General features: G+C 43.7%; 1 protein-coding gene across 7 annotated transcripts in view; it reads right to left on the minus strand.

Annotated features, from left to right (window-relative positions):
* LOC138759591 (probable gluconokinase) overlaps positions 1–10038 on the minus strand; it is a 28686-nt gene extending 18648 nt beyond the window's left edge. For 3 of the 7 annotated variants that reach the window (XM_069930295.1, XM_069930302.1, XM_069930294.1), the window contains exons 1-2: positions 9950–10033; positions 761–791 (exon numbers count right to left, since the gene is read on the minus strand). Coding sequence is in view for 1 of the 7 variants with exons in the window: in XM_069930275.1 (XP_069786376.1) it covers positions 761–791; positions 9950–9987 (69 nt within the window). In the remaining 6 variants the exon portion in view is untranslated. Of the gene's footprint in view, positions 1–760; positions 792–993; positions 1067–9000; positions 9021–9949 lie in introns of those variants that run through there. The other 4 variants (XM_069930282.1, XM_069930293.1, XM_069930275.1 and 1 more) reach the window with 4 other exon arrangements.
* Between the last annotated feature and the right edge of the window lie 2995 nt (positions 10039–13033).

Here is a 13033-nt window from a genome sequence, read left to right on the forward strand (position 1 = left end):
TTTAAAATTTACACACACATTACATACACATGTGCTTAGAATTAGAAGGGAGGGGGTTAAGGTTAGTTAAGTTAATAGAGATAAGTTGAAGTTTGATCCTGTTTTCTTGTTTAAGGATAATTAAAAACAATTTTTCTTTAAGTAACTACTTGTCTTGGTGAATGTCTATTGCTCCTGAGTTTTGGGGTCCTTTGGGCTCGGAACAGTATTTCTTATTTTATATTTTCTAACAAAACAAACCTTTCAGCTCATTGTATATAAGATGTCAGTCAAAGCATTTACATTAATCCCATTTCCCCACCAATTTCCAAACTCATTCTCTCTTGTATGTTAATCAACTGCTGCACATCTCTCCTGCCACGTAACTACAGTAGGGGAAATTTCCCCTACAAGATCATCTTTGCAATGTGGAAAGAGAGTGTAGCACCCACATAGTCACAGGAAAAGCTCCATATTGGATTGTAGCCAAGATCAGGATTGAACTCAGTTCACTGAAGCTACCCAGAAGCATCACCACTTGTTGTGTCACGACAGTGTTTTGAATTTTCAGGTTTTTCAGATTATTATACTCCAACCTTTACCTAGAACTCAATTTTGAAGAACTCTACACATGAAAATGTTCACTTGGTGCTCATCTCGCCGTCACTGGTTCAAATCATAATAAACTGGTCAATTAAAAAAGAAAGTCAAAGGTAAAAATCTACTGGGTAAATTAAAATCAAGTTTCTTTTTTCATTTAAACAGTTGTCAAAGTACATACCTTATCAGCAAGAGATGTAGACACAGCAGTCCTAAAAGAGAAAGGATAAAATTAAGTAAATCTGAGTACATCAAATATACAATCATGGATGTTTGACTAATTTTTGACTCAATTTGTTGTTACTGATAAATAAAAGGCTGTAATGTAATTCAAAACTTACAAATTTCAGTAAGTGTGGCCAACATATTTAAATTCTGATTTATTAAAACGTGCAAGTTAGAAAACTGACTCACCAATTTCATTTTATTTTTCCCATAAAGAACACATGGACAATCTGATGCAGAGATTTTGGAAAAAGAATCTTTGCTCCAAGTAAATATGCCAACTTCAACAATGCCCTTTTAACATCACAATGAGGTAGTGTTCTCTTTCTGCAGAAGCACCAATATGCTCTGTATTATTCCATAACCCTGCAGTTTTATGCAACATCATTGCTGTGTGGAGGCATGGCCTCCCTTCCTATTGTTGTTGGTCACATGGCCTCCCTGTCTGAAACTCATTCGGAAGTCACATCACCTGTCAGTACATGGTGTTCTTTTTGTTCCACTCAAAGTTACAAACTTATAGACAAAGTTATGGTTTGCAGGTAGAAATGTCAGTTAAGATTGGGCTCAGACCACTGGTCAGTGCACACCTTGCCATTGTCTGGTTCAAATCACCTAGCATTGTTATTGGTTAGAGCCCTGTATTTAGCACCAGCACAGAGGACAATCACTCCCTGCCTTGTGGTGATAGCCCTGGACACCATTCCATGCCAGGTCGCTACTGCAGACATTGCTTGGAATGGTCATTGCTCTCAACTGATCAGGGGTCCAAGAGCATGTGTACACCCCTGTGGGTACAATTGTACCAGATCCACCTCCTTTTATTCATGGGTCCGGGAGGGTGTGTATAACCCTTGCTTATAGTATGCGAATGTCTGCATTGCCTATGTGAATTAATAATTGTGTACTGTTTAACATTCTTCCCCGAGTTTCCCATTATGATCTCTTCCCAAGCTTCCTTATGAATTGTTTATGTATATTCCCACGCTCCCTTATAAATTGTGCGTATATCTTCTCACGTTCCTGTCATGATAATGAATATGTATGAGATGTACCGGAAGTCACATGGTTTGAGAGAGAGATAAGAACACAAGCAGGAGAACAAAGGAAACCGGAGAATAAAAAGCCACTGAGAAGTTTACCTGATAAACTTGTGTTTAATGATTCATTAACTTCACATTTCGGGCCACAAATGTGACATTGGCGACGAGGATGGAAGAAGCATGAAGAAAATTAAAGACTAAACAAGATTACAGAGGTTTACAGACAACTTAAAGGTGATAAGAATTTTCTCTTTGCTTCAGTACTTTTGGGGCTGGAATATTTCCTCATGGCTGGTGCAGACGGTGACTTTCTAACACATAGTGGAATTGCTCATTTTGACCCGAATGGTGATGCAAGCACTGTAAGTGTGAAGTGGAAGGCATGGCTGGAAGAATTTGAGTCCTACGCCGACAGTCGTGGCCTATTTCTAGATACCGGTACAGTTGAACAAAAAGAGCAGAGAAGGGCGTTACTTCTTTTCACTGCAGGACCCTCAGTTCGGGAAACATTTAAGACACTTTTAAATACTGGAAGAAAGGATGAGTACCGGAAAGCGGTAGATGCATTAAATGCACACTATGTAGTGACACCGAATGCTACATTTCAACGCCATTTGTTTCGGAGAACGAGACAAGAAGATGGCCAGACAATTGCTCAGTACGTGACGAGACTACGCCAGCTAGCTGTTGGATGCAATTACATGCCAGCTGATTTGGACAACCAATTACTGGATCAAGTCGTACAGCACTGCAGATCAGATAAACTCAGAAGACGTCTACTGGAAAGAGGGAGTGAGTTGGAACTCACCAATGCTTTAGCTATTGCTGCTGCATTAGAGGCTGTTGAAGGGCAATTTCATACCATGACCCTGAAAGACAACTCAAGCCAGAAAATTAAGAGGCTCTCACATCGCCATAATCAGCCAAGACATTTGTCGACACAGGACATGGAGTGTTATCGATGTGGAAACCGAGGTCACTTTGGAAAAGACCCATATTGCCCGGCCAAAGGCAAAGTTTGCAGAAAGTGTGGAGGTAAGGACCACTTTGCAAAGAAGTGCAAAAGCAAGTCCAATGCAGACCAGAAGAGGAAGAGTACAACTTCCAAAGGCAAAGCCTGGGGGAAAGGAAAGTATCCTGGAAAGAAAGATACCATTCGCCAGATATACGGTGACGATGATGATACCCAGGAGGAACAGAGTTGTTACCAACTTACGTTGAATGAAGTACATCATGAGAAGGTCCCAGTGATCATTGGTGGAGTGACAGTGCAGGTCATTGTAGATTCAGGCAGCGACAGTAATGTGATTGATCGACATTTATGGGAGAAGTTGAAAAGGAAAAAGATCATCTGTACCTCAAAGAAGTGTTCCAAGAAACTGTATCCATACACAGCAACCAAGCCATTGCAGACCATTGGATGTTTTACTGCAACTGCTGAAGCTGGAGATAAGTACACCGAAGCAGAGTTTATGGTCATAGAAGAGAGGGGAGAACCATTGCTGAGTAGAAGCACAGCGCAAGACCTGGCAATACTTCATATTGGAGCTTGTGTCAATTCAATTCAGTCATACGAGGATATGAAGCAAGAATTCCCCGCAGTCTTCCAAAGAGTAGGAAAGCTGAAAGGTCGACAATTGAAGCTAGCGGTAGATGAAACGGTCAAACCTAAGGCACAACCAATGCGCCGAACTCCGTTTGGACTTCGTGGGAAAGTCGAAGCCAAAATTAAAGAATTGATCGAACAAGACATTATTGAACCGGTGGAACATTCGACACAATGAGTCAGTCCCGTATTGATTGTGCCCAAACCAAAGGGTGACATAAGACTATGTGTTGACATGAGAATGGCCAATGAAGCTATAATTAGAGAACGACACCCTATACCAACGGTGGAGGAAATACTTCAAGAACTAACTACCAGTAAGATATTTTCAAAAATTGATCTGAAATGGGACTATTATCAATTAGAGCTGGATCCAGGTTCCCGAGATGTAACTACATTTGTGACTCACTGTGGATTGTATCGTTACAAGAGACTATCATTTGGAATTAATGCAGCTTCGGAGATCTACCAGTATGAAATCCGTCGAGTGATTCAAGGCATTCCTGGACATTTCTGACGACATCATAGTCCATGCACCAACGAAGGAAGAGCATGACAAACGGTTGAGGCATGTACTATCTAGACTACAGGAGGAAGGCCTTACCGTGAATGGAAACAAGTGCCAGTTCGGTGTGTCAGAAATGGACTTCATGGGACACAGACTTACACGGGAAGGACTAAACCCTGCAGAGGCCAAGGTGAAAGCTATTGAAGAGGCACGTGCACCTCAGAACGCAACAGAGGTGAGGAGTTTCCTGGGATTGGTCAATTTTTGTGCAAAGTTCATTCCTAATTTCACTACAGTGGCAGAACCACTAAGGAAACTAACCAGGAAAGGTGTACCATTTCATTTTGGATCTGAGCAGAAGAAAGCGTTCACAGCGCTGAAGCAGAGCCTGACAGATGCAAAAACTCTTGGATATTACGATCCGGCGGCATCAACCAAAGTCATAGCAGATGCCAGCCCAGTTGGTTTAGGAGCCGTGTTGGTCCAGATGCATAATGGAGGACCAAGAATCATTGCCTACGCCAGCAGATCGTTATCAGATGTGGAAAGAAGATACTCACAGACAGAGAAAGAAGCACTCAGACTTGTATGGGCCTGTGAGAGGTTCCATGCATATTTATACGGCATTGAATTTGAACTCATCACAGATCATAAGCCATTAGAGGTGATCTATGCACCTAGATCCAAACCATGTGCCAGAATAGAGAGATGGGTACTCAGACTACAACCCTACAAATATAAAGTAATCCACATTGCAGGGAAAGCAAACATTGCAGATCCGCTGTCCAGATTGGTGAAGGATGGTGGTCCACAATCCAAGTCAGAATTGGGAACAGAAACAGAGAGCTTTGTACGCTTCGTAGCTATTCAGTCGACACCGAAAGCTGTGACTACGAAGGAAGTCGAGAGAGAATCCGAACGTGATCCAGAACTCATGGAAGTAAGAGAATGCATACAGAGTGGACAATGGGACAAGTGTACTCACAAGGCTTACATTCACATTAGAGACGAACTTTGTTGCATCGGACAGTGTGTATTAAGAGGTTGCAGATTGGTGATACCGCAAAGATTGAGACCGAAGATCGTATCCTTAGCGCATGAAGGACACCTAGGTATTGTTGGTACCAAGCAAAACTTCAGGACCAAGGTTTGGTGGCCAGGTTGTGATAAAGACGCAGAGAAATTTGTTAAAACTTGTCACGGATGTCAAATCACAAGTAGGAGTAATCCGCCAGAACCGATCCGGAGTACGCAACTCCCGACAGGACCATGGATCGACGTAGCTGTTGATTTTCTTGGACCTTTACCGACGGGTGAATCAATTATGGTAGTGATAGATTACTACAGCAGATACTATGAGTACGTGGTGTTGAAGTCCACAACCATTGAAAAAACAATACAAGCGTTAGCAGAGATATTCGCAAGATATGGATTACCTGTTACATTATACTCTGACAATGGTCCACAATTCATTTCAGAGACATTTGCGGAATACATGAGGACCACAGGTATCCACCATCATAAAGTAACTCCGAAATGGCCGCAAGCCAATGGAGAAGTAGAGAGACAAAATCAGTCCATTGAAAAACGATTGAGGACTGCACACGCTGAAGGACAAAATTGGCGAGAAGCATTGCTATCTTATGTGGCTGTCGATCGAGCAACACCTCATGCAACCACTGGAAAAAGTCCTGCAGAAGCATTTTTTGGGAGAAAAATCCGCACAAAAATGCCAGAAATAAAGGAAATCCGAGACGACCAGGAGATGAGGGATCACGATGCTGAAAAGAAAGGTGCAGCAAAGCTGTACACAGATTCGAAACGTGGAGCCAAGTACTCAGACATCATGCCAGGAGATAATGTTCTAGTGAGGTATGAAACTGGTGGTAAGCTAGACACACCTTATTACCATCAACCCTATACTGTCGTATCTAGAAGTGGCAGTATGGTGACAGTCAAGTCTCCGACTGGAGTCCTGTATAAGAGAAATGTATCAGGTGTAAAAAGGTACCAGTCCAGAGATACATCGAGCGAAGAGGTTGAAAGGCCAATACGAGATGCTGAAACTGAGAGACCTGATGATGTTCCAAAGGCAGTTACCAGCACTCCTGATGAAGTGACTAGAGCGCCAGAAACACCCGAAGCCGTGGCGAGCAGTATTTCCGACGCTGAGAGTGAACAACCGAGAAGCGACGACAAATTCGCAGGCAGGCCGAAACAAAACCGGAAAGTGCCCAAACGATACGAAGACTTTGTGCCATAGTTTTAATAAGAACTTTGGGACAGTATTTTAATCTTATATCATAAAGTGCATGTATGAGTGCTGTAGGAAGTAAACTTTATGTAGTTGAGTTATAGTATTACCATTAGTTACGATGTTTGTAGGTTTCTGAAGAATATTGGTAAGTGAAGGTAAAGTTTATTTCTGATTAAAGGAGGGATGTCATGATAATGAATATGTATGAGATGTACCGGAAGTCACGTGGTGTGAGAGAGAGATAAGAACACAAGCAGGAGAACAAAGGAAACCGGAGAATAAAAAGCCACTGAGAAGTTTACCTGATAAACTTGTGTTTAATGTTTCATTAACTTCACATTTCGGGCCACAAATTATAAATTGTGCGTATATTTTCTCACGTTCCCTTATAAATTGTGCGTATATAATTCCCATGCTCCCACGCTCCCTTATAAATTGTTTGCTTATATTTCATGCTCCCTCATAAATTGTGCACCTATGTTCCCACGCTCCCTTATAAATTGTGCATGTTTCCATGCTCCCTTATAAATTTTGCGTCTATGTTCCCACGCTCCCTTATAAATTGTGCATCTATGTTCCCACACTCCCTTATAAATTGTGCATCTACACACTCCCTTATAAATTGTGCGTCTGTGTTCCCACGCTCCCTTATAAATTGTCTCTTTTATTAATTGTTGTGTTAATAAAATTGCGTTTGATTGCAAATCCTTGTGTCCAGACTCATTTCTCTTTGAACCCACCGAACCTAACACTTTCTCAACAAAAAATTGGCACTGCGAGCAGGGTTCAAAGAGTTATGACTGGACACAGGTGGAATTTTAACTGTGTTGGAGTTTTAACCGTGTTGGAGTGGGAGAATGGTTTAACCATGTGGGAGATTGTATTGATTACTGTGTGTGTGGGTATCCTGTCAAGTGCATGGGTATATTGTGTACCTGCTCACTAACAATGGTAGCAGTAGGCGACCCACAAATAGGAGAGACCCCTGCGTCGGAGTACTAAATCCCCGGGTGGACTGATGAGTGTCAAGGATTCAACTGGGTTGACAAGTTGGACCCCCACGGGCAGAAGATAGGGCACCAATGGTCTCCCTTAATGGAGGAACTGGGGTTTTCTGGGACCATGGAGAGTAGTGGGCAAGCTCTATGGCTACTAATATTCCTACTGAGGCGCCAATAGGATATCACATCAGAATTAAGCCAATAGTGTGCTCAGCACACTGAACAGAGTGGATCCATGGCCATCGAATGCAGGTCCATGTGGGATGCACTGGACACTGCTAGGACATGTGAAAACCACATGGAAGCAAAATACATCAAAGCTGCTTGTGAGCTGATCAAAGCAAAACAGCTTCAGGCAGCCCATTGATCTGACCGACAGGTCGACTCAGTTAAGTTCAGGGCAATCATTATGAGTGTGGGAAGGAGAGTGATACACGGTCAGGGGATGGGGATGTGCGGTTGGATAATAATGAATTCGTAGAGGCTGAAACCAATTGTGTTCCTTTCCACCACCACCGCGCCACCCCCCCCCCCCCCCCCCCCCCCCCCCCCCATGTCCCAGAGACCTTGCAAGCCAGGCTGGTGACCACATGGTCCCAGCACCAAATTGAGGCTCAATGAAATGGGAAAGTACCAGGAACAGTGAGGGTACAAGCAAACAAGAGAGTACTCCTCCAAGGAGTCGGTTAGAATTGATAAAGAGACCAACTTTTTTTTTTCTTAAGGGACAGAGATGTACACAGGAGACCTGGGAGAATGGGATTGGAAGAGAGTGGTGGATAATAGATGATAAAAATATATTATTTTTTTTAGTTTGAATATTAATCGGATAAACAGTTAAATTAAAAGAATATCAAGTTATTTGAATAATTTGAAGGTTTTTTGCAAGAAACTCATTTGACAGAAAAAAGAACATTCTAAATTAAAAAATGATTGGGTAGGCCAAGTTATAGCTTCATCTTTTAATTTTAAAGCAAGAGGAGTAGCTATATTAATTAGAAAAACATTACCAGTAAAAAATTGTGATACTATAATTGATCCTGTGGATCCTCCATAATTGATATGCTTTGATTAATTGCCAGATTGATTCTGAAATGTGGACACATGAATATTTATGCAACAAATGTTGATGAGGAAGATTTTATAGAGAATACTTTTTACTCTTGGCAGAAGCACAGGAAAAGTTTTTAACTGGAGGTGATTTCAATTGTTGGAGGTTTAACACTGCATTATTAAAAAGAGTAGATTTTAATGATTTTATAAGAAAGCAAATTCAATTTTTTAAAGTCAATTTGAATTCAATAGATAATAAATGTACTATTTGGAATGTATTAAGTGGTCAAAAAATAAATTACTTGTCTAAAATTAAAAAGGAATATATAAAAATGGACACATCAATTAGAACAGGGCATAGGTAAATTAGAAAAAGATTTACAAAATAATTCTTCTGAAGAAAGAAAAAATAATTAATTAATAAAAATTTTAATACTATTAAGACATAGAGAACAGAAAAGTTAATCCAAAGAACTAAACAAGAGATATTATGAATTAGGAGAAAGTGCTCAAACTGAAAGCAGAACTGCCATCTCGAGTCATTTATGCAGTTAAGAAATCTTCAGGGACTATTACATATAAAACACAAGAAATAAATGAGGTATTTCAGGAATGTTATTCTGAATTAGGAATCAATACAATATGAAAATAATCAATACAATATGAAAATAATCAATACAATATGAAAATAAGATTGACTAGTTTTTTAAAATCTTAAATTAGTTTACCTAGTCAGAATGATAGGGAGCAGAAAGATTTGAATGTAGCATTTAAGGCAAGGGAAATTAGCGAGGTAATGAGTTCAATGCAAAATAATATATTGCCAGAAGATGGATTTCCTGCAGTTGGTCAGGTTGCATTTGGTGTACTACTTGCAGTTCTGGCCTCCACTGTCGTAAGATTTAAATAAGCTGTTGAGGGTGTAGAAACTATTCGCAATGATTTTGCTCGAATTGGAGGGATGGGGGTCATCAGGAACGTTGGGAGAAGCTCGGTCTCCTTTCCCTGGAATACCGGTGCTGTGATATAGGCTTACAACATGATGACAGGAAAAGATAGGGTAGATGCCCACTTCCTGCGGCCAGAGAGAACAAGAAGTATGCAAAATGTGGTCGCCACCTGGAAGAAGCTGCTGGAAGTGGTGGCCGCAGGAAAAGTAACAACACTAAAAAAATGGCACCTGTGCACAATCGTGAGTGAACATCGAAGGACACAGAATCAATACAAATCAGATCTGTGCACAGAGGCCTCATGGTCGTTTCCATGTTCCACAATGGCCTGCCCAGCCCCAGCTCGAGCCCCAGCCCCAGCCCCAACCCCAGCTCGAGCCCCAACCCCACTCCCAGCTCGAGCCCCAGCCCCACCCCCAGCTCGAGCCCCAGCCCCACCCCCAGCTCGAGCCCCACCCCCAGCTCGAGCCCCAGCCCCACCGCCAGCTCGAGCCCCAGCCCCACCTCCAGCTCGAGCCCCACCCCCAGCTCGAGCCCCACCCCCAGCTCGAGCCCCAGCCCCAACCCCACCCCCAGCTCGAGCCCCAACCCCACCCCCACCCCCAGCTCGAGCCCCAGCCCCACCCCCAGCTCGAGCCCCAGCCCCACCCCCAGCTCGAGCCCCAGCCCCACCCCCAGCTCGAGCCCCACCCCCACCCTCACCCCCAGCTCGAGCCCCAGCACTCACTTCCCGCAGCCGCTGACCCCCATCAACACCAGGATCATCACCTCGACCGCGAGCTGCGACGACTTCTCGCGAGATCTTCGCGCGACCGGAACAGCTGGAAGGGACCACGCTCACCTGGGGGTTGTGTCACGTCGGAAGTTTTCGTCAAAAAAACGTTAACTTATTTTACAACCCGATTAAAAAAAAATAAGCATAAACTCGGGTTTTATTTCTCTCCCCGATGTGGCTGAGAGCAACTGTTCGTTGCATCGGCGCAGACGGTAATGACGAGGATCAAGGGAGGTCAGCGCTAAACAGGGGACTGTCATGTATCGGGGATGCAAGTCTGTGTTCGAAAGAAATAGAGCGGGGAAACATTTCTCAAATTCCAAGCAGCAAGTGAAATACAATGCAGAAATAAGGCATATCTTACCTTAGTGTCATAGTAGCTGTGGTTTCGGATAAAGAATGCAGAGCTCTGGACCAGTTACCTGACGACGTGAGTTCAAATTTTATTATCGCAGCTGAGGCATTAAATAAATCTGAAATAGCCTAATAACAACATCTCTGCTGACTTTGAATCTGCCAGATGGTGGAGAGACGAATGTTGAATGACTCTCAAGTTAACGTGGCCGACTCTTGCCTGCTCACGATAATCACTTTTACAAAGGACAATAGGAATAAAACCAAGCAGAATACCAATATCGTCCAGATATCGTTGATATTAGAGAAGGTCAGCCATATTATTAACTGGGGACTGTGGTGTAATGTTATTAGTTTGGCATTTGACTTGTTGATGATTCACGGGGGCGGGCTTCAGTCTTTTTTCTGAGTCCGTCCAAGTGATGGTGTTGAAGGAGGGGCGCCCACATGAAGAGTTACTGACACGTTGTTTTCAGTCAAGGTTCTAAATGCTAATGAGTTTTGTGTGCCCGATGGAGATGTGGGGGGGCTGGTAGTCATGGTGGGGAGCTGGCTGATGGAGGACCTCAGTTTTCTTCAGGCTGACTTCCAGGCCAAACATTTTGGCAGTTTCCGCAAAGCAGGACGTCAAGCGCTGAAGAGCTGGCTCTGAATGGGCAACTAAAGCGGCATCATCTGCAAAGAGTAGTTCACGGACAAGTTGCTCTTGTGTCTTGGTGTGAGCTTGCAGACACCTCAGATTGAAGAGACTGCCATCCGTGCGGTACCGGATGTAAACAGCGTCTTCATTGTTGGGGTCTTTCATGGCTTGGTTCAGCATCATGCTGAAGAAGATTGAAAAGAGGGTTGGTGCGAGAACACAGCCTTGCTTCACGCCATTGTTAATAGAGAAGGGTTCAGAGAGCTCATTGCTGTATCTGACCCGACCTTGTTGGTTTTCGTGCAGTTGGATAATCATGTTGAGGAACTTTGGGGGACATCCGATGCTGTTGGGTTTTTCCTCCTTTGCCTTTTGTCAGTGAGGTGGGCTCTGCGGTCTTCTTCAAAGGAGGTTGCTGCCCGCCAAACTGTGAGGCGCCAAGATGCACGGTTTGAGGCGTTATCAGCCCACTGGCGGTGGTCAATGTGGCAGGCAACAAGAGATTTCTTTAGGCAGTCCTTGTACCTTTTCTTTGGTGCACCTCTGTCACGGTGGCCAGTGGAGAGCTCGCCATATAACAGGATCTTGGGAAGGCGATGGTCCTCCATTCTGGAGACGTGACCCATCCAGCGCAGCTGGATCTTCAGCAGCGTGGACTCGATGCTGTCGACCTCTGCCATCTCGAGTACTTCGACGTTAGGGATGTAAGCGCTCCAATGGATGTTGAGGATGGAGCGGAGACAACGCTGGTGGAAGCGTTCTAGGAGCCGTAGGTGGTGCCGGTAGAGGACCCATGATTCGGAGCCGAACAGGAGTGTGGGTATGACAACGGCTCTGTATACGCTTATCTTTGTGAGGTTTTTCAGTTGGTTGTTTTTCCAGACTCTTTTGTGTAGTCTTCCAAAGGCGCTATTTGCCTTGGCGAGTCTGTTGTCTATCTCATTGTCGATCCTTGCATCTGATGAAATGGTGCAGCCGAGATAGGTAAACTGGTTGACCGTTTATACTAGATACCAACCAATTTTCCCCTGCAACCGCTGCAATCGTGTCTGCCTGTCCCGCATCGGACTTGTCAGCCACAAACGAGCCTGCAGCTGACGTGGACTTTTTACCCCCTCCATAAATCTTCGTCCGCGAAGCCAAGCCAAAGAAAAAAAAAATGCTAAACTCATAGTGGTCTTTAGTGTGTGTCTGTGAACCCAACACAACATGGTGTCAGTTGGAGCTGCTTTGAGCCACGGACTGGAGGACAGACCAGTATGGAGATTGAGCCGGGGCACGTGGAGGTGTCCCAACTGGGAACTGCGGCACCTCTGACGGTGACTTTCACTATTAAACAAACAGAACCCTTCGACTTCTCAAAGCCACAGGAGAGGGAGAAGTGGATTAGGATGGAGATTTGAGTATTTCAGACTGTGCAAGTAACTTGAACAATTCCATCGAAGCTAACCAAGTGAATACATTGGACTTCTCAAAGCCACAGGAGAGGGAGAAGTGGATTAGGATGGAGATTTGAGTATTTCAGACTGTGCAAGTAACTTGAACAATTCCATCGAAGCTAACCAAGTGAATACATTGGACTTCTCAAAGCCACAGGAGAGGGAGAAGTGGATTAGGATGGAGATTTGAGTATTTCAGACTGTGCAAGTAACTTGAACAATTCCATCGAAGCTAACCAAGTGAATACATTGGTCTTCTCAAAGCCACAGGAGAGGGAGAAGTGGATTAGGATGGAGATTTGAGTATTTCAGACTGTGCAAGTAACTTGAACAATTCCATCGAAGCTAACCAAGTGAATACATTGGACTTCTCAAAGCCACAGGAGAGGGAGAAGTGGATTAGGATGGAGATTTGAGTATTTCAGACTGTGCAAGTAACTTGAACAATTCCATCGAAGCTAACCAAGTGAATACATTGGACTTCTCAAAGCCACAGGAGAGGGAGAAGTGGATTAGGATGGAGATTTGAGTATTTCAGACTGTGCAAGTAACTTGAACAATTCCATCGAAGCTAACCAAGTGAATACATTGGACTTCTCAAAG

Source organism: Narcine bancroftii, chromosome 1, assembly GCF_036971445.1.
Source record: "Narcine bancroftii isolate sNarBan1 chromosome 1, sNarBan1.hap1, whole genome shotgun sequence".
Taxonomy (NCBI): Eukaryota; Metazoa; Chordata; class Chondrichthyes; order Torpediniformes; family Narcinidae; genus Narcine; species Narcine bancroftii.